This window comes from Salvelinus fontinalis, unplaced genomic scaffold (genome assembly GCF_029448725.1).
Source record: "Salvelinus fontinalis isolate EN_2023a unplaced genomic scaffold, ASM2944872v1 scaffold_0697, whole genome shotgun sequence".
NCBI lineage: Eukaryota > Metazoa > Chordata > Actinopteri > Salmoniformes > Salmonidae > Salvelinus > Salvelinus fontinalis.
This window is the reverse complement of record NW_026600906.1, coordinates 52,501-76,595: the sequence shown is the minus strand read 5'-3', so window position 1 is coordinate 76,595 and position 24,095 is coordinate 52,501. Positions and strand designations below refer to the sequence as shown.

Genomic DNA, 24,095 nt, shown 5'->3' with positions numbered 1-24,095 from the left:
ACCTGGACCCAACGCAGCTCAGAGTCCTGATCTGGGATCAGTCTTTTACATGGTGAAGTGTTATATGGACTGGTTGAACCTGGGCCCAAAGCAGCTCAGGGTCCTGATCTGGGATCAGTCTTTTACATGGTGAAGTGTTATATGGACTGGTTGAACCTGGTCCCAAAGCAGCTCAGAGTGCTGATCTGGGATCAGTCTTTTACATGGTGAAGTGCTATATGGACTGGTTGAACCTGGTCCCAAAGCAGCTCAGAGTGCTGATCTGGGATCAGTCTTTTACATGGTGAAGTGCTATATGGACTGGTTGAACCTGGTCCTAGATCAAAACTGCAGAAGGCCCTGGATTTCAAAATACACAAATAGAGCAAATGCAAAAAAAAAATAAACAGCACACACACACACACACACACACACACACACACACACACACACACACCCCTCATGAGCAGTTACCTTGGATTCCCCTCCACTCAGGACGTTCACCATCACCTCCATGACGGTCTCATGCATTCCCAGAGCTCTCATCAGGTTGGGGTGCTGGTAGAAGACCTTGTTATTCATGATGTCTCTGTAGAGAGACCAGACCAAGAGACAAGCAGTGAGGAGCTACTAAACATTAGATTGGTCTGGTCTGTAGAGAGACCAGACCAAGAGACAAGCAGTGTAGAGCTACTAAACATTAGATTGGTCTGGTCTGTAGAGAGACCAGACCAAGAGACAAGCAGTGTAGAGCTACTAAACATTAGATTGGTCTGGTCTGTAGAGAGACCAGACCAAGAGACAAGCAGTGAGGAGCTACTAAACATTAGATTGGTCTGGTCTGTAGAGAGACCAGACCAAGAGACAAGCAGTGAGGAGCTACTAAACATTAGATTGGTCTGGTCTGTAGAGAGACCAGACCAAGAGACAAGCAGTGAGGAGCTACTACACATTAGATTGGTCTGGTCTGTAGAGAGACCAGACCAAGAGACAAGCAGTGAGGAGCTACTAAACATTAGATTGGGAAACAGTATACCAAGCTGAACAACTGCTTTCATTTCCTGAGAGAACGAATCATGTAAAGTGAATGGCTTCACGCCCCATGAAGGGTTAGTATGTAGTATGTAGTGTAGTGCCCTTACCCCAGTTAGTATGTAGTGTAGTGCCCTTACCCCAGTTAGTATGTAGTGTAGTGCCCTTACCCCAGTTAGTATGTAGTGTAGTGCCCTTACCCCAGTTAGTATGTAGTGTGTAGTGTAGTGCCCTTACCCCAGTTAGTATGTAGTATGTAGTGTAGTGCCCTTACCCCAGTTAGTATGTAGTGTAGTGCCCTTACCCCAGTTAGTATGTAGTGTGAGGTGTGTAGTGTAGTGCCCTTACCCCAGTTAGTATGTAGTATGTAGTGTAGTGCCCTTACCCCAGTTAGTATGTAGTGTGTAGTGTAGTGCCCTTACCCCAGTTAGTATGTAGTGTGTAGTGTAGTGCCCTTACCCCAGTTAGTATGTAGTATGTAGTGTAGTGCCCTTACCCCAGTTAGTATGTAGTATGTAGTGTAGTGCCCTTACCCCAGTTAGTATGTAGTATGTAGTGTAGTGCCCTTACCCCAGTTAGTATGTAGTATGTAGTGTAGAGCCCTTACCCCAGTTAGTATGTAGCATGAGGTGTGTAGTGTAGTGCCCTTACCCCAGTTAGTATGTAGTATGTAGTGTAGTGCCCTTACCCCAGTTAGTATGTAGTATGTAGTGTAGTGCCCTTACCCCAGTTAGTATGTAGTATGTAGTGTAGTGCCCTTACCCCAGTTAGTATGTAGTATGTAGTGTAGTGCCCTTACCCCAGTTAGTATGTAGTATGTAGTGTAGTGCCCTTACCCCAGTTAGTATGTAGTATGTAGTGTAGTGCCCTTACCCCAGATAGTATGTAGTGTGTAGTGTAGTGCCCTTACCCCAGATAGTATGTAGTGTGTAGTGTAGTGCCCTTACCCCAGTTAGTATGTAGTATGTAGTATGTAGTGTAGTGCCCTTACCCCAGATAGTATGTAGTGTGTAGTGTAGTGCCCTTACCCCAGTTAGTATGTAGTATGTAGTATGTAGTGTAGTGCCCTTACCCCAGTTAGTATGTAGTATGTAGTATGTAGTGTAGTGCCCTTACCCCAGTTAGTATGTAGTATGTAGTATGTAGTGTAGTGCCCTTACCCCAGTTAGTATGTAGTATGTAGTATGTAGTGTAGTGCCCTTACCCCAGTTAGTATGTAGTATGTAGTATGTAGTGTAGTGCCCTTACCCCAGTTAGTATGTAGTATGTAGTGTGTAGTGTAGTGCCCTTACCCCAGTTAGTATGTAGTATGTAGTATGTAGTGTAGTGCCCTTACCCCAGTTAGTATGTAGTATGTAGTATGTAGTGTAGTGCCCTTACCCCAGTTAGTATGTAGTATGTAGTGTGTAGTGTAGTGCCCTTACCCCAGTTAGTATGTAGTATGTAGTATGTAGTGTAGTGCCCTTACCCCAGTTAGTATGTAGTATGTAGTATGTAGTGTAGTGCCCTTACCCCAGTTAGTATGTAGTATGTAGTGTAGTGCCCTTACCCCAGATAGTATGTAGTGTGTAGTGTAGTGCCCTTACCCCAGTTAGTATGTAGTATGTAGTATGTAGTGTAGTGCCCTTACCCCAGTTAGTATGTAGTATGTAGTGTAGTGCCCTTACCCCAGTTAGTATGTAGTGTGTAGTGTAGTGCCCTTACCCCAGTTAGTATGTAGTGTGTAGTGTAGTGCCCTTACCCCAGTTAGTATGTAGTATGTAGTGTAGTGCCCTTACCCCAGTTAGTATGTAGTGTGTAGTGTAGTGCCCTTACCCCAGTTAGTATGTAGTATGTAGTGTAGTGCCCTTACCCCAGTTAGTATGTAGTATGTAGTGTAGTGCCCTTACCCCAGTTAGTATGTAGTATGTAGTGTAGTGCCCTTACCCCAGTTAGTATGTAGTGTGTAGTGTAGTGCCCTTACCCCAGTTAGTATGTAGTGTGTAGTGTAGTGCCCTTACCCCAGTTAGTATGTAGTGTGTAGTGTAGTGCCCTTACCCCAGTTAGTATGTAGTATGTAGTGTAGTGCCCTTACCCCAGTTAGTATGTAGTGTGTAGTGTAGTGCCCTTACCCCAGTTAGTATGTAGTGTGTAGTGTAGTGCCCTTACCCCAGTTAGTATGTAGTGTGTAGTGTCGTGCCCTTACCCCAGTTAGTATGTAGTGTAGTGCCCTTACCCCAGTTAGTATGTAGTGTGAGGTGTGTAGTGTAGTGCCCTTACCCCAGTTAGTATGTAGTGTGTAGTGTAGTGCCCTTACCCCAGTTAGTATGTAGTGTGTAGTGTAGTGCCCTTACCCCAGTTAGTATGTAGTATGTAGTGTAGTGCCCTTACCCCAGTTAGTATGTAGTATGTAGTGTAGTGCCCTTACCCCAGTTAGTATGTAGTATGTAGTGTAGAGCCCTTACCCCAGTTAGTATGTAGTATGTAGTGTAGAGCCCTTACCCCAGTTAGTATGTAGTATGTAGTGTAGTGTCCTTACCCCAGTTAGTATGTAGTGTGTAGTGTAGTGCCCTTACCCCAGTTAGTATGTAGTGTGTAGTGTAGAGCCCTTACCCCAGTTAGTATGTAGTGTGTAGTGTAGTGCCCTTACCCCAGTTAGTATGTAGTGTGTAGTGTAGTGCCCTTACCCCAGTTAGTATGTAGTATGTAGTGTAGTGCCCTTACCCCAGTTAGTATGTAGTGTGTAGTGTAGTGCCCTTACCCCAGTTAGTATGTAGTGTGTAGTGTAGTGCCCTTACCCCAGTTAGTATGTAGTATGTAGTGTAGTGCCCTTACCCCAGTTAGTATGTAGTGTATAGTGTAGTGCCCTTACCCCAGTTAGTATGTAGTATGTAGTGTAGTGCCCTTACCCCAGTTAGTATGTAGTATGTAGTGTAGAGCCCTTACCCCAGTTAGTATGTAGTATGTAGTGTAGTGCCCTTACCCCAGTTACTATGTAGTATGTAGTGTAGTGCCCTTACCCCAGTTAGTATGTAGTGTAGTGCCCTTACCCCAGTTAGTATGTAGTGTGAGGTGTGTAGTGTAGTGCCCTTACCCCAGTTAGTATGTAGTGTGTAGTGTAGTGCCCTTACCCCAGTTAGTATGTAGTGTGTAGTGTAGTGCCCTTACCCCAGTTAGTATGTAGTATGTAGTGTAGTGCCCTTACCCCAGTTAGTATGTAGTATGTAGTGTAGTGCCCTTACCCCAGTTAGTATGTAGTATGTAGTGTAGTGCCCTTACCCCAGTTAGTATGTAGTATGTAGTGTAGAGCCCTTACCCCAGTTAGTATGTAGCATGAGGTGTGTAGTGTAGTGCCCTTACCCCAGTTAGTATGTAGTATGTAGTGTAGTGCCCTTACCCCAGTTAGTATGTAGTGTGTAGTGTAGTGCCCTTACCCCAGTTAGTATGTAGTGTAGTGCCCTTACCCCAGTTAGTATGTAGTATGTAGTGTAGTGCCCTTACCCCAGTTAGTATGTAGTGTAGTGCCCTTACCCCAGTTAGTATGTAGTGTGTAGTGTAGTGCCCTTACCCCAGTTAGTATGTAGTATGTAGTGTAGTGCCCTTACCCCAGTTAGTATGTAGTATGTTGTGTAGTGCCCTTCCCCCAGTTAGTATGTAGTGTGTAGTGTAGTGCCCTTACCCCAGTTAGTATGTAGTATGTAGTGTAGTGCCCTTACCCCAGTTAGTATGTAGTGTGTAGTGTAGTGCCCTTACCCCAGTTAGTATGTAGTATGTAGTGTAGTGCCCTTACCCCAGTTAGTATGTAGTGTGTAGTGTAGTGCCCTTACCCCAGTTAGTATGTAGTGTGTAGTGTAGTGCCCTTACCCCAGTTAGTATGTAGTGTGTAGTGTCGTGCCCTTACCCCAGTTAGTATGTAGTGTAGTGCCCTTACCCCAGTTAGTATGTAGTGTGAGGTGTGTAGTGTAGTGCCCTTACCCCAGTTAGTATGTAGTGTGTAGTGTAGTGCCCTTACCCCAGTTAGTATGTAGTGTGTAGTGTAGTGCCCTTACCCCAGTTAGTATGTAGTATGTAGTGTAGTGCCCTTACCCAAGTTAGTATGTAGTATGTAGTGTAGTGCCCTTACCCCAGTTAGTATGTAGTATGTAGTGTAGTGCCCTTACCCCAGTTAGTATGTAGTATGTAGTGTAGAGCCCTTACCCCAGTTAGTATGTAGCATGAGGTGTGTAGTGTAGTGCCCTTACCCCAGTTAGTATGTAGTATGTAGTGTAGTGCCCTTACCCCAGTTAGTATGTAGTATGTAGTGTAGTGCCCTTACCCCAGTTAGTATGTAGTATGTAGTGTAGTGCCCTTACCCCAGTTAGTATGTAGTGTGTAGTGTAGAGCCCTTACCCCAGTTAGTATGTAGTGTGTAGTGTAGTGCCCTTACCCCAGTTAGTATGTAGTATGTAGTGTAGTGCCCTTACCCCAGTTAGTATGTAGTATGTAGTGTAGTGCCCTTACCCCAGTTAGTATGTAGTATGTAGTGTAGTGCCCTTACCCCAGTTAGTATGTAGTATGTAGTGTAGTGCCCTTACCCCAGTTAGTATGTAGTGTGTAGTGTAGTGCCCTTACCCCAGTTAGTATGTAGTATGTAGTGTAGTGCCCTTACCCCAGTTAGTATGTAGTGTGTAGTGTAGTGCCCTTACCCCAGTTAGTATGTAGTGTGTAGTGTAGTGCCCTTACCCCAGTTAGTATGTAGTGTGTAGTGTCGTGCCCTTACCCCAGTTAGTATGTAGTGTAGTGCCCTTACCCCAGTTAGTATGTAGTGTGTAGTGTAGAGCCCTTACCCCAGTTAGTATGTAGTATGTAGTGTAGTGCCCTTACCCCAGTTAGTATGTAGTGTGTAGTGTAGTGCCCTTACCCCAGTTAGTATGTAGTATGTAGTGTAGTGCCCTTACCCCAGTTAGTATGTAGTATGTAGTGTAGTGTCCTTACCCCAGTTAGTATGTAGTGTGTAGTGTAGTGCCCTTACCCCAGTTAGTATGTAGTGTGTAGTGTAGTGCCCTTACCCCAGTTAGTATGTAGTGTGTAGTGTAGTGCCCTTACCCCAGTTAGTATGTAGTATGTAGTGTAGAGCCCTTACCCCAGTTAGTATGAAGTATGTAGTGTAGTGCCCTTACCCCAGTTAGTATGTAGTATGTAGTGTAGTGCCCTTACCACAGTTAGTATGTAGTATGTAGTGTAGTGCCCTTACCCCAGTTAGTATGTAGTATGAGGTGTAGTGCCCTTACCCCAGTTAGTATGTAGTATGTAGTGTAGTGCCCTTACCCCAGTTAGTATGTAGTGTAGTGCCCTTACCCCAGTTAGTAAGTAGTGTAGTGCCCTTACCCCAGTTAGTATGTAGTGTGTAGTGTAGTGCCCTTACCCCAGTTAGTATGTAGTGTGTAGTGTAGTGCCCTTGCCCCAGTTAGTATGTAGTATGTAGTGTAGAGCCCTTACCCCAGTTAGTATGAAGTATGTAGTGTAGTGCCCTTACCCCAGTTAGTATGTAGTATGTAGTGTAGTGCCCTTACCACAGTTAGTATGTAGTATGTAGTGTAGTGCCCTTACCCCAGTTAGTATGTAGTATGAGGTGTAGTGCCCTTACCCCAGTTAGTATGTAGTATGTAGTGTAGTGCCCTTACCCCAGTTAGTATGTAGTGTAGTGCCCTTACCCCAGTTAGTAAGTAGTGTAGTGCCCTTACCCCAGTTAGTATGTAGTGTGTAGTGTAGTGCCCTTACCCCAGTTAGTATGTAGTGTGTAGTGTAGTGCCCTTACCCCAGTTAGTATGTAGTGTGTAGTGTAGTGCCCTTACCCCAGTTAGTATGTAGTGTGTAGTGTAGTGCCCTTACCCCAGTTAGTATGTAGTGTGTAGTGTAGTGCCCTTACCCCAGTTAGTATGTAGTGTGTAGTGTAGTGCCCTTACCCCAGTTAGTATGTAGTATGTAGTGTAGTGCCCTTACCCCAGTTAGTATGTAGTATGTAGTGTAGTGCCCTTACCCCAGTTAGTATGTAGTGTGTAGTGTAGTGCCCTTACCCCAGTTAGTATGTAGTGTGTAGTGTAGTGCCCTTACCCCAGTTAGTATGTAGTGTGTAGTGTAGTGCCCTTACCCCAGTTAGTATGTAGTGTGTAGTGTAGTGCCCTTACCCCAGTTAGTATGTAGTATGTAGTGTAGAGCCCTTACCCCAGTTAGTATGTAGTATGTAGTGTAGTGCCCTTACCCCAGTTAGTATGTAGTATGTAGTGTAGTGCCCTTACACCAGTTAGTATGTAGTATGTAGTGTAGTGCCCTTACCCCAGTTAGTATGTAGTATGTAGTGTAGTGCCCTTACCCCAGTTAGTATGTAGTTTGTAGTGTAGTGCCCTTACCCCAGTTAGTATGTAGTATGAGGTGTAGTGCCCTTACCCCAGTTAGTATGTAGTATGTAGTGTAGTGCCCTTACCCCAGTTAGTATGTAGTATGTAGTGTAGTGCCCTTACCCCAGTTAGTATGTAGTGTAGTGCCCTTACCCCAGTTAGTATGTAGTATGTAGTGTAGTGCCCTTACCCCAGTTAGTATGTAGTATGTAGTGTAGTGCCCTTACCCCAGTTAGTATGTAGTATGTAGTATGTAGTGCCCTTACCCCAGTTAGTATGTAGTATGTAGTGTAGAGCCCTTACCCCAGTTAGTATGTAGTATGTAGTGTAGAGCCCTTACCCCAGTTAGTATGTAGTATGTAGTGTAGTGCCCTTACCCCAGTTAGTATGTAGTATGTAGTGTAGAGCCCTTACCCCAGTTAGTATGTAGTATGTAGTGTAGTGCCCTTACCCCAGTTAGTATGTAGTATGTAGTGTAGTGCCCTTACCCCAGTTAGTATGTAGTGTAGTGCCCTTACCCCAGTTAGTATGTAGTGTGAGGTGTGTAGTGTAGTGCCATTACCCCAGTTAGTATGTAGTGTGTAGTGTAGTGCCCTTACCCCAGTTAGTATGTAGTGTGAGGTGTGTAGTGTAGTGCCATTACCCCAGTTAGTATGTAGTATGTAGTGTAGTGCCCTTACCCCAGTTAGTATGTAGTGTAGTGCCCTTACCCCAGTTAGTATGTAGTGTGAGGTGTGTAGTGTAGTGCCCTTACCCCAGTTAGTATGTAGTATGTAGTGTAGTGCCCTTACCCCAGTTAGTATGTAGTATGTAGTGTAGTGCCCTTACCCCAGTTAGTATGTAGTATGTAGTGTAGTGCCCTTACCCCAGTTAGTATGTAGTATGTAGTGTAGTGCCCTTACCCCAGTTAGTATGTAGTGTGTAGTGTAGTGCCCTTACCCCAGTTAGTATGTAGTATGTAGTGTAGTGCCCTTACCCCAGTTAGTATGTAGTGTGTAGTGTAGTGCCCTTACCCCAGTTAGTATGTAGTGTGTAGTGTAGTGCCCTTACCCCAGTTAGTATGTAGTGTGTAGTGTCGTGCCCTTACCCCAGTTAGTATGTAGTGTAGTGCCCTTACCCCAGTTAGTATGTAGTGTAGTGCCCTTACCCCAGTTAGTATGTAGTGTGTAGTGTAGTGCCCTTACCCCAGTTAGTATGTAGTATGTAGTGTAGTGCCCTTACCCCAGTTAGTATGTAGTGTAGTGCCCTTACCCCAGTTAGTATGTAGTGTGAGGTGTGTAGTGTAGTGCCCTTACCCCAGTTAGTATGTAGTGTAGTGCCCTTACCCCAGTTAGTATGTAGTGTGTAGTGTAGTGCCCTTACCCCAGTTAGTATGTAGTATGTAGTGTAGTGCCCTTACCCCAGTTAGTATGTAGTATGTAGTGTAGTGCCCTTACCCCAGTTAGTATGTAGTGTGTGGTGTAGTGCCCTTACCCCAGTTAGTATGTAGTGTGTAGTGTAGTGCCCTTACCCCAGTTAGTATGTAGTGTGTAGTGTAGTGCCCTTACCCCAGTTAGTATGTAGTGTGTAGTGTAGTGCCCTTTACCCCAGTTAGTATGTAGTGTGTAGTGTAGTGCCCTTACCCCAGTTAGTATGTAGTGTGTAGTGTAGTGCCCTTACCCCAGTTAGTATGTAGTATGTAGTATATAGTGCCCTTACCCCAGTTAGTATGTAGTATGTAGTATATAGTGCCCTTACCCCAGTTAGTATGTAGTATGTAGTGTAGAGCGCTTACCCCAGTTAGTATGTAGTGTGTAGTGTAGTGCCCTTACCCCAGTTAGTATGTAGTGTGTAGTGTAGTGCCCTTACCCAAGTTAGTATGTAGTGTGTAGTGTAGTGCCCTTACCCCAGTTAGTATGTAGTGTGTAGTGTAGTGCCCTTACCCCAGTTAGTATGTAGTGTGTAGTGTAGTGCCCTTACCCCAGTTAGTATGTAGTATGTAGTGTAGTGCCCTTACCCCAGTTAGTATGTAGTGTGTAGTGTAGTGCCCTTACCCCAGTTAGTATGTAGTATGTAGTGTAGTGCCCTTACCCCAGTTAGTATGTAGTATGTAGTGTAGTGCCCTTACCCCAGTTAGTATGTAGTGTGTAGTGTAGTGCCCTTACCCCAGTTAGTATGTAGTGTGTAGTGTAGTGCCCTTACCCCAGTTAGTATGTAGTGTGTAGTGTAGTGCCCTTACCCCAGTTAGATGTAGTGTGTAGTGTAGTGCCCTTACCCCAGTTAGTATGTAGTATGTAGTGTAGAGCCCTTACCCCAGTTAGTATGTAGTATGTAGTGTAGTGCCCTTACCCCAGTTAGTATGTAGTATGTAGTGTAGTGCCCTTACCCCAGTTAGTATGTAGTATGTAGTGTAGTGCCCTTACCCCAGTTAGTATGTAGTATGTAGTGTAGTGCCCTTACCCCAGTTAGTATGTAGTGTGAGGTGTGTAGTGTAGTGCCCTTACCCCAGTTAGTATGTAGTATGTAGTGTAGAGCCCTTACCCCAGTTAGTATGTAGTATGAGGTGTAGTGCCCTTACCCCAGTTAGTATGTAGTATGTAGTGTAGTGCCCTTACCCCAGTTAGTATGTAGTGTAGTGCCCTTACCCCAGTTAGTATGTAGTATGTAGTGTAGTGCCCTTACCCCAGTTAGTATGTAGTGTGTAGTGTAGTGCCCTTACCCCAGTTAGTATGTAGTGTGTAGTGTAGTGCCCTTACCCCAGTCAGTATGTAGTGTGTAGTGTAGTGCCCTTACCCCAGTTAGTATGTAGTGTGTAGTGTAGTGCCCTTACCCCAGTTAGTATGTAGTGTGTATTGTAGTGCCCTTACCCCAGTTAGTATGTAGTATGTAGTGTAGTGCCCTTACCCCAGTTAGTATGTAGTATGTAGTGTAGTGCCCTTACCCCAGTTAGTATGTAGTATGTAGTGTAGTGCCCTTACCCCAGTTAGTATGTAGTATGTAGTGTAGTGCCCTTACCCCAGTTAGTATGTAGTGTGTAGTGTAGTGCCCTTACCCCAGTTAGTATGTAGTGTGTAGTGTAGTGCCCTTACCCCAGTTAGTATGTAGTGTGTAGTGTAGTGCCCTTACCCCAGTTAGTATGTAGTGTGTAGTGTAGTGCCCTTACCCCAGTTAGTATGTAGTATGTAGTGTAGTGCCCTTACCCCAGTTAGTATGTAGTTTGTAGTGTAGTGCCCTTACCCCAGTTAGTATGTAGTATGAGGTGTAGTGCCCTTAACCCAGTTAGTATGTAGTATGTAGTGTAGTGCCCTTACCCCAGTTAGTATGTAGTGTAGTGCCCTTACCCCAGTTAGTATGTAGTGTAGTGCCCTTACCCCAGTTAGTATGTAGTATGTAGTGTAGTGCCCTTACCCCAGTTAGTATGTAGTATGTAGTGTAGTGCCCTTACCCCAGTTAGTATGTAGTATGTAGTATGTAGTGCCCTTACCCCAGTTAGTATGTAGTATGTAGTGTAGAGCCCTTACCCCAGTTAGTTTGTAGTATGTAGTGTAGAGCCCTTACCCCAGTTAGTATGTAGTATGTAGTGTAGTGTCCTTACCCCAGTTAGTATGTAGTGTGTAGTGTAGTGCCCTTACCCCAGTTAGTATGTAGTATGTAGTGTAGTGCCCTTACCCCAGTTAGTATGTAGTGTATAGTGTAGTGCCCTTACCCCAGTTAGTATGTAGTATGTAGTGTAGTGCCCTTACCCCAGTTAGTATGTAGTATGTAGTGTAGAGCCCTTACCCCAGTTAGTATGTAGTGTGTAGTGTAGTGCCCTTACCCCAGTTAGTATGTATTATGTAGTGTAGTGCCCTTACCCCAGATAGTATGTTGTATGTAGTGTAGAGCCCTTACCCCAGTTAGTATGTAGTATGTAGTGTAGAGCCCTTTCCCCAGTTAGTATGTAGTGTGTAGTGTAGTGCCCTTACCGCAGTTAGTATGTATTATGTAGTGTAGTGCCCTTACCCCAGTTAGTATGTAGTATGTAGTATGTAGTGTAGTGCCCTTACCCCAGTTAGTATGTAGTATGTAATGTAGTGCCCTTACCCCAGTTAGTATGTAGTATGTAGTGTAGTGCCCTTACAACAGTTAGTATGTAGTATGTAGTGTAGTGCCCTTACCCCAGTTAGTATGTAGTATGTAGTGTAGTGCCCTTACCCCAGTTAGTATGTAGTATGTAGTGTAGTGCCCTTACCCCAGTTAGTATGTATTATGTAGTGTAGTGCCCTTACCCCAGTTAGTATGTAGTGTGTAGTGTAGTGCCCTTACCCCAGTTAGTATGTAGTATGTAGTGTAGAGCCCTTACCCCAGTTAGTATGTAGTATGTAGTGTAGTGCCCTTACCCCAGTTAGTATGTAGTATGTAGTGTAGTGCCCTTACCCCAGTTAGTATGTAGTATGTAGTGTAGTGCCCTTACCCCAGTTAGTATGTAGTGTGTAGTGTAGTGCCCTTACCCCAGTTAGTATGTAGTATGTAGTGTAGAGCCCTTACCCCAGTTAGTATGTAGTATGTAGTGTAGTGCCCTTACCCCAGTTAGTATGTAGTATGTAGTGTAGTGCCCTTACCCCAGTTAGTATGTAGTATGTAGTGTAGAGCCCTTACCCCAGTTAGTATGTAGTATGTAGTGTAGAGCCCTTACCCCAGTTAGTATGTAGAATGTAGTGTAGTGCCCTTACCCCAGTTAGTATGTAGTGTGTAGTGTAGTGCCCTTACCCCAGTTAGTATGTAGTGTGTAGTGTAGTGCCCTTACCCCAGTTAGTATGTAGTATGTAGTGTAGTGCCCTTACCCCAGTTAGTATGTAGTATGTAGTGTAGTGCCCTTACCCCAGTTAGTATGTAGTATGTAGTGTAGAGCCCTTACCCCAGTTAGTATGTAGAATGTAGTGTAGTGCCCTTACCCCAGTTAGTATGTAGAATGTAGTGTAGTGCCCTTACCCCAGTCCTCTGATCATCAGTTTCTCCTCCTCACGGCCCATGCTGAAGGGTTAGTATGTAGTATGTAGTGTAGTGCCCCTACCCCAGTTAGTATGTAGTATGTAGTGTAGTGCCCTTACCCCAGTTAGTATGTATTATGTAGTGTAGTGCCCTTACCCCAGTTAGTATGTAGTATGTAGGGTAGTGCCCTTACCCCAGTTAGTATGTAGTATGTAGTGTAGTGCCCTTACCCCAGTTAGTATGTATTGTGTAGTGTAGAGCCCTTACCCCAGTTAGTATGTAGTATGTAGTGTAGTGTCCTTACCCCAGTTAGTATGTAGTGTAGTGTCCTTACCCCAGTTAGTATGTAGTGTGTAGTGTAGTGCCCTTACCCCAGTTAGTATGTAGTATGTAGTGTAGTGCCCTTACCCCAGTTAGTATGTAGTATGTAGTGTAGAGCCCTTACCCAAGTTAGTATGTAGTATGTATTGTAGTGCCCTTACACCAGTTAGTATGTAGTATGTAGTGTAGTGCCCTTACCCCAGTTAGTATGTAGTGTAGTGCCCTTACCCCAGTTAGTATGTAGTGTGTAGTGTAGTGCCCTTACCCCAGTTAGTATGTAGTATGTAGTGTAGTGCCCTTACCCCAGTTAGTATGTAGTGTGTAGTGTAGTGCCCTTACCCCAGTTAGTATGTAGTGTGTAGTGTAGTGCCCTTACCCCAGTTAGTATGTAGTATGTAGTGTAGTGCCCTTACCCCAGTTAGTATGTAGTATGTAGTGTAGTGCCCTTACCCAAGTTAGTATGTAGTATGTATTGTAGTGCCCTTACCCCAGTTAGTATGTAGTATGTATTGTAGTGCCCTTACCCCAGTTAGTATGTAGTATGTAGTGTAGTGCCCTTACCCCATATAGTATGTAGTGTGTAGTGTAGTGCCCTTACCCCAGTTAGTATGTAGTATGTAGTGTAGTGCCCTTACCCCAGTTAGTATGTAGTGTGTAGTGTAGTGCCCTTACCCCAGTTAGTATGTAGTGTGTAGTGTAGTGCCCTTACCCAAGTTAGTATGTAGTATGTATTGTAGTGCCCTTACACCAGTTAGTATGTAGTGTGTAGTGTAGAGCCCTTACCCCAGTTAGTATGTAGTATGTAGTGTAGTGCCCTTACCCCAGTTAGTATGTAGTATGTAGTGTAGAGCCCTTACCCAAGTTAGTATGTAGTATGTATTGTAGTGCCCTTACCCCAGTTAGTATGTAGTATGTAGTGTAGTGCCCTTACCCCAGTTAGTATGTAGTGTGTAGTGTAGTGCCCTTACCCCAGTTAGTATGTATTATGTAGTGTAGTGCCCTTACCCCAGTTAGTATGTAGTATGTAGTGTAGTGCCCTTACCCCAGTTAGTATGTAGTATGTAGTGTAGTGCCCTTACCCCAGTTAGTATGTATTATGTAGTGTAGTGCCCTTACCCCAGTTAGTATGTAGTATGTAGTGTAGTGCCCTTACCCCAGTTAGTATGTAGTATGTAGTGTAGTGCCCTTACCCCAGTTAGTATGTAGTGTGTAGTGTAGTGCCCTTACCCCAGTTAGTATGTAGTATGTATTGTAGAGCCCTTACCCCAGTTAGTATGTAGTATGTAGTGTAGTGCCCTTACCCCAGTTAGTATGTAGTGTAGTGCCCTTACCCCAGTTAGTATGTAGTGTGTAGTGTAGTGCCCTTACCCCAGTTAGTATGTAGTATGTAGTGTAGTGCCCTTACCCCAGTTAGTATGTAGTATGTAGTGTAGTGCCCTTACCCCAGTTAGTATGTAGTGTGTAGTGTGTAGTGTAGTGCCCTTACCCCAGTTAGTATGTAGTATGTAGTGTAGTGCCCTTACCCCAGTTAGTATGTAGTATGTAGTGTAGTGCCCTCACCCCAGTCCTCTGATCATCAGTTTCTCCTCCTCACGGCCCATGCTGAAGGGTTAGTATGTAGTATGTAGTGTGTAGTGTAGTGCCCTCACCCCAGTCCTCTGATCATCAGTTTCTCCTCCTCACGCCCCATGCGTACAGACAACAGTGATCTGATCTGTCCCAGTGACGCCAGCAGTTTGATGGTGTCCTCCACAGAGACTGAGTTGATGGTGTAGGCCTTGGGCAGGGCTCGGACCTGGCCCCCGATACCGTCGTACTGACGGTGGAGGAGGACAAACATGGCTCTGACCAGCTCTGGGTCCTCCATGATGCTCTCCTGGGCCCAGCGTACCATGGTCTCACTGATCAGCTGCTGCAACGTGCCTGAAGGACAGGAGGCAACAAGACTGCTGTCAGACACACAGCAAAGCACTGGGACAAGGACCTTGACAAATCCTTTAGTCTGGTCTCTCTATTCAGACAGAGACACAGCAAAGCACTGGGACAAGGACCTTGACAAATCCTTTAGTCTGGTCTCTCTATTCAGACAGACACACAGCAAAGCACTGGGACAAGGACCTTGACAAATCCTTTAGTCTGGTCTCTCTATTCAGACAGACACACAGCAAAGCACTGGGACAAGGACCTTGACAAATCCTTTAGTCTGGTCTCTCTATTCAGACAGACACACAGCAAAGCACTGGGACAAGGACAATGACAAATCCTTTAGTCTCTCTATTCAGACAGAGACACAGAGACACAGAGAAAGAGAGACAGACAGTCAGACCCAGAAAAGGACCAGCCTGATCCCAGATCTGTTAGTACTGTCTAACCAACTCCTACCTGATCCCAGATCTGTTAGTGCTGTCTAACCAACTCCTACCTGATCCCAGATCTGTTAGTGCTGTCTAACCAACTCCTACCTGATCCCAGATCTGTTAGTACTGTCTAACCAAATCCTACCTGAACCCAGATCTGTTAGTACTGTCTAACCAAATCCTACCTGATCCCAGATCTGTTAGTGCTGTCTAACCAACTCTACCTGATCCCAGATCTGTTAGTGCTGTCTAACCAACTCCTACCTGATCCCAGATCTGTTAGTGCTGTCTAACCAACTCCTACCTGATCCCAGATCTGTTAGTGCTGTCTAACCAACTCCTACCTGATCCCAGATCTGTTAGTACTGTCTAACCAAATCCTACCTGAACCCAGATCTGTTAGTACTGTCTAACCAAATCCTACCTGATCCCAGATCTGTTAGTGCTGTCTAACCAACTCTACCTGATCCCAGATCTGTTAGTACTGTCTAACCAACTCCTACCTGATCCCAGATCTGTTAGTGCTGTCTAACCAACTCCTACCTGATCCCAGATCTGTTAGTGCTGTCTAACCAACTCCTACCTGATCCCAGATCTGTTAATACTGTCTAACCAAATCCTACCTGAACCCAGATCTGTTAGTACTGTCTAACCAAATCCTACCTGATCCCAGATCTGTTAGTGCTGTCTAACCAACTCTACCTGATCCCAGATCTGTTAGTGCTGTCTAACCAACTCCTACCTGATCCCAGATCTGTTAGTGCTGTCTAACCAACTCCTACCTGATCCCAGATCTGTTAGTGCTGTCTAACCAAATCCTACCTGATCCCAGATCTGTTAGTGCTGTCTAACCAAATCCTACCTGATCCCAGATCTGTTAGTACTGTCTAACCAACTCTACCTGATCCCAGATCTGTTAGTGCTGTCTAACCAACTCTACCTGATCCCAGATCTGTTAGTCCTGTCTAACCAACTCTACCTGATCCCAGATCTGTTAGTGCTGTCTAACCAACTCTACCTGATCCCAGATCTGTTAGTGATGTCTAACAAACTCCTACCTGATCCCAGATCTGTTAGTGCTGTCTAACCAACTCCTACCTGATCCCAGATCTGTTAGTACTGTCTAACCAACTCCTACCTGATCCCAGATCTGTTAGTGCTGTCTAACCAACTCCTACCTGATCCCAGATCTGTTAGTGCTGTCTAACCAACTCCTACCTGAACCCAGATCTGTTAGTGCTGTCTAACCAACTCCTACCTGATCCCAGATCTGTTAGTGCTGTCTAACCAACTCCTACCTGATCCCAGATCTGTTAGTGCTGTCTAACCAACTCCTACCTGATCCCAGATCTGTTAGTGCTGTCTAACCAACTCTACCTGATCCCAGATCTGTTAGTGCTGTCTAACCAACTCCTACCTGATCCCAGATCTGTTAGTGCTGTCTAACCAACTCCTACCTGATCCCAGATCTGTTAGTACTGTCTAACCAAATCCTACCTGAACCCAGATCTGTTAGTACTGTCTAACCAAATCCTACCTGATCCCAGATCTGTTAGTGCTGTCTAACCAACTCTACCTGATCCCAGATCTGTTAGTGCTGTCTAACCAACTCCTACCTGATCCCAGATCTGTTAGTGCTGTCTAACCAACTCCTACCTGATCCCAGATCTGTTAGTGCTGTCTAACCAAATCCTACCTGATCCCAGATCTGTTAGTGCTGTCTAACCAAATCCTACCTGATCCCAGATCTGTTAGTACTGTCTAACCAACTCTACCTGATCCCAGATCTGTTAGTGCTGTCTAACCAACTCTACCTGATCCCAGATCTGTTAGTCCTGTCTAACCAACTCTACCTGATCCCAGATCTGTTAGTGCTGTCTAACCAACTCTACCTGATCCCAGATCTGTTAGTGATGTCTAACAAACTCCTACCTGATCCCAGATCTGTTAGTGCTGTCTAACCAACTCCTACCTGATCCCAGATCTGTTAGTACTGTCTAACCAACTCCTACCTGATCCCAGATCTGTTAGTGCTGTCTAACCAACTCCTACCTGATCCCAGATCTGTTAGTGCTGTCTAACCAACTCCTACCTGAACCCAGATCTGTTAGTGCTGTCTAACCAACTCCTACCTGATCCCAGATCTGTTAGTGCTGTCTAACCAACTCCTACCTGATCCCAGATCTGTTAGTGCTGTCTAACCAACTCCTACCTGATCCCAGATCTGTTAGTGCTGTCTAACCAACTCTACCTGATCCCAGATCTGTTAGTGCTGTCTAACCAACTCCTACCTGATCCCAGATCTGTTAGTACTGTCTAACCAACTCTTAAATACAGGAAGTAGTGGAGGAAACTCATTATGGCTGTATTAATGGTGACGAAGAGTACGTCAGGCTGTGTCTGTAACGCTGTGTCTGTAACGCTGTGTCTGTAACACTGTGTCTGTAACGCTGTGTCTGTAACACTGTGTCATACAGAGGGAAGGCTGTGTCTGTAACACTGTGTCCTAAAGAGAGAAGGCTGTGTCTGTAACACTGTCTGTAACACTGTGTCTGTAACACTGTGTCTGTAACACTGTGTCCTACAGAGAGAAGGCTGTGTCTGTAACGCTGTGTCTGTAACACTGTGTCCTACAGAGGGAAGGCTGTGTCTGTAACACTGTGTCTGTAACACTGTGTCTGTAACGCTGTGTCTGTAACGCTGTGTCTGTAACACTGTGTCTGTAACACTGTGTCATACAGAGGGAAGGCTGTGTCTGTAACACTGTGTCCTACAGAGGGAAGGCTGTGTCTGTAACACTGTGTCCTACAGAGGGAAGGCTGTGTCTGTAACACTGTGTCTGTAACACTGTGTCTGTAACACTGTGTCTGTAACGCTGTGTCTGTAACACTGTGTCTGTAACACTGTGTCCTACAGAGGGAAGGCTGTGTCTGTAACACTGTGTCCTACAGAGGGAAGGCTGTGTCTGTAACACTGTGTCTGTAACACGGTGTACTACAGAGGGAAGGCTGTGTCTGTAACACTGTGTCTGTAACACTGTGTCTGTAACACTGTGTCTGTAACGCTGTGTCTGTAACACTGTGTCTGTAACACTGTGTCCTACAGAGGGAAGGCTGTGTCTGTAACACTGTGTCTGTAACACTGTGTCTGTAACACTGTGTCTGTAACGCTGTGTCTGTAACGCTGTGTCTGTAACACTGTGTCATACAGAGGGAAGGCTGTGTCTGTAACACTGTGTCCTACAGAGGGAAGGCTGTGTCTGTAACACTGTGTCCTACAGAGGGAAGGCTGTGTCTGTAACACTGTGTCTGTAACACTGTGTCTGTAACACTGTGTCTGTAACACTGTGTCTGTAACACTGTGTCATACAGAGGGAAGGCTGTGTCTGTAACACTGTGTCCTACAGAGGGAAGGCTGTGTCTGTAACACTGTGTCCTACAGAGGGAAGGCTGTGTCTGTAACACTGTGTCCTACAGAGGGAAGGCTGTGTCTGTAACACTGTGTCCTACAGAGGGAAGGCTGTGTCTGTAACACTGTGTCTGTAACGCTGTGTCTGTAACGCTGTGTCTGTAACACTGTGTCTGTAACACTATGTCATACAGAGGGAAGGCTGTGTCTGTAACACTGTGTCCTACAGAGGGAAGGCTGTGTCTGTAACACTGTGTCTGTAACGCTGTGTCTGTAACACTGTGTCTGTAACACTGTGTCATACAGAGGGAAGGCTGTGTCTGTAACACTGTGTCTGTAACACTGTGTCCTACAGAGGGAAGGCTGTGTCTGTAACACTGTGTCCTACAGAGGGAAGGCTGTGTCTGTAACACTGTGTCTGTAACGCTGTGTCTGTAACACTGTGTCTGTAACACTGTGTCTGTAACACTGTGTCCTACAGAGGGAAGGCTGTGTCTGTAACACTGTGTCTGTAACGCTGTGTCTGTAACGCTGTGTCTGTAACACTGTGTCTGTAACACTGTGTCCTACAGAGGGAAGGCTGTGTCTGTAACACTGTGTCTGTAACGCTGTGTCTGTAACACCGTGTCTGTAACACTGTGTCTGTAACACTGTGTCTGTACTTACTGGGTTTCTTATCTTTCTTCTTGTTCTTCGGCATGAAGGTCATCTTTTTCTTCAGGTAGACCACCTTCTCCACCAGAGACATGAGTCTTCCTCGGATGGTGAAGTCACTGTCTGCCTCGTTCAGCTTGTCCTCGTCTATCTCTATGCCTGATGACAAAAGGGACGGGTAACGTGTTAACTAACTCCCGGGTGTAATCCAACAGGGGAAAATAGTAATACCGTTAAGAAATGAATTCAAGGCCACTGTAGTGACTTCAATGAAGCTTTTACAACTGAGCCAAGCTGTTCTTGTCTGGCCTGGTTAGGGGTAGAGAAACTAATGGGAGGCGACCCAGTACTACAGTGTTAGACATACCAAGCTGTTCTTGTCTGGCCCGGTTAGGCTGAGCTGTTCTTGTCTGGCCCGGTTAGGGGTAGAGAAACTAATGGGAGGCGACCCAGTACTACAGTGTTAGACATACCAAGCTGTTTTTGTCTGGCCTGGTTAGGCTGAGCTGTTCTTGTCTGGCCTGGTTAGGCTGAGCTGTTCTTGTCTGGCCTGGTTAGGCTGAGCTGTTCTTGTCTGGCCTGGTTAGGCTGAGCTGTTCTTGTCTGGCCTGGTTAGGGGTAGAGAAACTAATGGGAGGCCCAGTACTACAGTGTTAGACATACCAAGCTGTTCTTGTCTGGCCTGGTTAGGCTGAGCTGTTCTTGTCTGGCCTGGTTAGGCTGAGCTGTTCTTGTCTGGCCCGGTTAGGGGTAGAGAAACTAATGGGAGGCGGCCCAATACTACAGTGTTAGACATACCAAGCTGTTCTTGTCTGGCCTGGTTAGGGTGAGCTGTTCTTGTCTGGCCCGGTTAGGGGTAGAGAAACTAATGGGAGGCCCAGTACTACAGTGTTAGACATACCAAGCTGTTCTTGTCTGGCCCGGTTAGGCTGAGCTGTTCTTGTCTGGCCTGGTTAGGGTGAGCTGTTCTTGTCTGGCCCGGTTAGGGTGAGCTGTTCTTGTCTGGCCTGGTTAGGGTGAGCTGTTCTTGTCTGGCCTGGTTAGGGTGAGCTGTTCTTGTCTGGCCTGGTTAGGGTGAGCTGTTCTTGTCTGGCCCGGTTAGGGGTAGAGAAACTAATGGGAGGCGGCCCAATACTACAGTGTTAGACATACCAAGCTGTTCTTGTCTGGCCCGGTTAGGGTGAGCTGTTCTTGTCTGGCCTGGTTAGGGGTAGAGAAACTAATGGGAGGCCCAGTACTACAGTGTTAGACATACCAAGCTGTTCTTGTCTGGCCCGGTTAGGGTGATCTGTTCTTGTCTGGCCCGGTTAGGCTGAGCTGTTCTTGTCTGGCCCGGTTAGGGGTAGAGAAACTAATGGGAGGCGGCCCAATACTACAGTGTTAGACATACCAAGCTGTTCTTGTCTGGCCTGGTTAGGCTGAGCTGTTCTTGTCTGGCCTGGTTAGGCTGAGCTGTTCTTGTCTGGCCTGGTTAGGGTGAGCTGTTCTTGTCTGGCCTGGTTAGGGGTAGAGAAACTAATGGGAGGCCCAGTACTACAGTGTTAGACATACCAAGCTGTTCTTGTCTGGCCCGGTTAGGGTGAGCTGTTCTTGTCTGGCCCGGTTAGGGTGAGCTGTTCTTGTCTGGCCCGGTTAGGGGTAGAGAAACTAATGGGAGGCCCAGTACTACAGTGTTAGACATACCAAGCTGTTCTTGTCTGGCCCGGTTAGGGTGAGCTGTTCTTGTCTGGCCCGGTTAGGGTGAGCTGTTCTTGTCTGGCCCGGTTAGGGGTAGAGAAACTAATGGGAGGCGACCCAATACTACAGTGTTAGACATACCAAGCTGTTCTTGTCTGGCCTGGTTAGGGTGAGCTGTTCTTGTCTGGCCTGGTTAGGCTGAGCTGTTCTTGTCTGGCCTGGTTAGGCTGAGCTGTTCTTGTCTGGCCTGGTTAGGCTGAGCTGTTCTTGTCTGGCCTGGTTAGGGGTAGAGAAACTAATGGGAGGCCCAGTACTACAGTGTTAGACATACCAAGCTGTTCTTGTCTGGCCTGGTTAGGGTGAGCTGTTCTTGTCTGGCCTGGTTAGGCTGAGCTGTTCTTGTCTGGCCTGGTTAGGGTGAGCTGTTCTTGTCTGGCCTGGTTAGGGGTAGAGAAACTAATGGGAGGCGGCCCAGTACTACAGTGTTAGACATACCAAGCTGTTCTTGTCTGGCCTGGTTAGGGTGAGCTGTTCTTGTCTGGCCCGGTTAGGGGTAGAGAAACTAATGGGAGGCGACCCAGTACTACAGTGTTAGACATACCAAGCTGTTCTTGTCTGGCCCGGTTAGGCTGAGCTGTTCTTGTCTGGCCTGGTTAGGGTGAGCTGTTCTTGTCTGGCCCGGTTAGGGGTAGAGAAACTAATGGGAGGCCCAGTACTACAGTGTTAGACATACCAAGCTGTTCTTGTCTGGCCTGGTTAGGGTGAGCTGTTCTTGTCTGGCCCGGTTAGGGTGAGCTGTTCTTGTCTGGCCCGGTTAGGGGTAGAGAAACTAATGGGAGGCGGCCCAATACTACAGTGTTAGACATACCAAGCTGTTCTTGTCTGGCCCGGTTAGGGTGAGCTGTTCTTGTCTGGCCCGGTTAGGGGTAGAGAAACTAATGGGAGGCGGCCCAATACTACAGTGTTAGACATACCAAGCTGTTCTTGTCTGGCCTGGTTAGGGTGAGCTGTTCTTGTCTGGCCCGGTTAGGGTGAGCTGTTCTTGTCTGGCCCGGTTAGGGGTAGAGAAACTAATGGGAGGCGGCCCAATACTACAGTGTTAGACATACCAAGCTGTTCTTGTCTGGCCTGGTTAGGGTGAGCTGTTCTTGTCTGGCCCGGTTAGGGTGAGCTGTTCTTGTCTGGCCTGGTTAGGGTGATCTGTTCTTGTCTGGCCCGGTTAGGCTGAGCTGTTCTTGTCTGGCCCGGTTAGGGGTAGAGAAACTAATGGGAGGCGGCCCAATACTACAGTGTTAGACATACCAAGCTGTTCTTGTCTGGCCTGGTTAGGCTGAGCTGTTCTTGTCTGGCCTGGTTAGGCTGAGCTGTTCTTGTCTGGCCTGGTTAGGGTGAGCTGTTCTTGTCTGGCCTGGTTAGGGGTAGAGAAACTAATGGGAGGCCCAGTACTACAGTGTTAGACATACCAAGCTGTTCTTGTCTGGCCCGGTTAGGGTGAGCTGTTCTTGTCTGGCCCGGTTAGGGTGAGCTGTTCTTGTCTGGCCCGGTTAGGGGTAGAGAAACTAATGGGAGGCCCAGTACTACAGTGTTAGACATACCAAGCTGTTCTTGTCTGGCCCGGTTAGGGTGAGCTGTTCTTGTCTGGCCCGGTTAGGGTGAGCTGTTCTTGTCTGGCCCGGTTAGGGGTAGAGAAACTAATGGGAGGCGGCCCAATACTACAGTGTTAGACATACCAAGCTGTTCTTGTCTGGCCTGGTTAGGCTGAGCTGTTCTTGTCTGGCCTGGTTAGGGGTAGAGAAACTAATGGGAGGCCCAATACTACAGTGTTAGACATACCAAGCTGTTCTTGTCTGGCCCGGTTAGGGTGAGCTGTTCTTGTCTGGCCCGGTTAGGGGTAGAGAAACTAATGGGAGGCGGCCCAGTACTACAGTGTTAGACATACCAAGCTGTTCTTGTCTGGCCTGGTTAGGCTGAGCTGTTCTTGTCTGGCCCGGTTAGGGTGAGCTGTTCTTGTCTGGCCTGGTTAGGGTGAGCTGTTCTTGTCTGGCCCGGTTAGGCTGAGCTGTTCTTGTCTGGCCTGGTTAGGCTGAGCTGTTCTTGTCTGGCCTGGTTAGGGTGAGCTGTTCTTGTCTGGCCTGGTTAGGGGTAGAGAAACTAATGGGAGGCGGCCCAATACTACAGTGTTAGACATACCAAGCTGTTCTTGTCTGGCCTGGTTAGGCTGAGCTGTTCTTGTCTGGCCTGGTTAGGGTGAGCTGTTCTTGTCTGGCCTGGTTAGGGTGAGCTGTTCTTGTCTGGCCCGGTTAGGGGTAGAGAAACTAATGGGAGGCGGCCCAATACTACAGTGTTAGACATACCAAGCTGTTCTTGTCTGGCCTGGTTAGGGTGAGCTGTTCTTGTCTGGCCTGGTTAGGGTGAGCTGTTCTTGTCTGGCCTGGTTAGGGGTAGAGAAACTAATGGGAGGCGACCCAGTACATACCACAGTGTGTCATCAGGTCCTCGTGGAAGTCTACAAGTTGTCCTCTGATGTGTTCTGGGCAGGGACAGTCCACCTTCTCGTCCTTAAAGCTCAGGAGCATGTTGATCTGAGAGGAGAACATCACTGAACGGTACCGACCTGCTCAACAAACCTACGGCCCTGATCGGTTAAGTGTTCATTTAACAAACGGGTGAAAGATCATCATTTTAACAAACTGGTGGTTCATTTAATAAAACAGAAAAGACCTGGGGAAAGTTTCATTTGGACAGTCCATCTGTAGATGCTCTACAGACTATCAGTAACAATTAAAATATCTACTAACCCTAACCTTAACCCTTATTCTAACCCTAAACGTAACCCTTATTCTAATCCTAACCCTAAACCTTATCCAAAACCTAAACTTAACCATTATCCTAACCCTTATTCTAATCCTAAACCTAACCCTTATCCAAACCCTAAACCTAATCCTTATCCAAACCCTAAACCTAATCCTTATCCAAACCCTAAACCTAAACCTAACCCTTATCCAAACCCTAACCTTAATCCTTATCCAAACCCTAACCTTAACCAAACCCTAAACCTAAACCTAACCCTTATCCAAACCCTAACCTTAACCCTTATCCAAAACCTAAACTTAACACTTATCCAAAACCTAACCTTAACCCTTATCCCTTATCCAAACCCTAACCGTAACCTTTATCTCTTTTCCAAACCCTAACATTAACCCTTATCCAAAACCTAAACTTAACCATTATCCTAACCCTTATTCTAATCCTAACCCTAACCCTTATCAAAAACCCAGTTTTTGTAGTGCATAACTGACTGACTGACTGACTGATTGACGGACTGGCACATCTACAGAGACACAGTCCGGTTAACAACGAG

At 46.2% G+C, this 24,095-nt stretch overlaps 1 protein-coding gene across 2 annotated transcripts in view; it reads right to left on the bottom strand.

Moving 5' to 3' along the window:
- LOC129847083 (ryanodine receptor 2-like) overlaps positions 1 to 24,095 on the bottom strand; it is a 46,119-nt gene that overhangs the window by 20,207 nt on the left and 1,817 nt on the right. For both annotated transcript variants that reach the window (XM_055914873.1, XM_055914872.1), the window contains exons 2-5: positions 23,211 to 23,316; positions 19,070 to 19,216; positions 14,288 to 14,561; positions 454 to 568 (exon numbers count right to left, since the gene is read on the bottom strand). In XM_055914873.1, the coding sequence (XP_055770848.1) occupies positions 454 to 568; positions 14,288 to 14,561; positions 19,070 to 19,216; positions 23,211 to 23,316 (642 nt within the window). The remainder of the gene's footprint in view (positions 1 to 453; positions 569 to 14,287; positions 14,562 to 19,069; positions 19,217 to 23,210; positions 23,317 to 24,095) is intronic.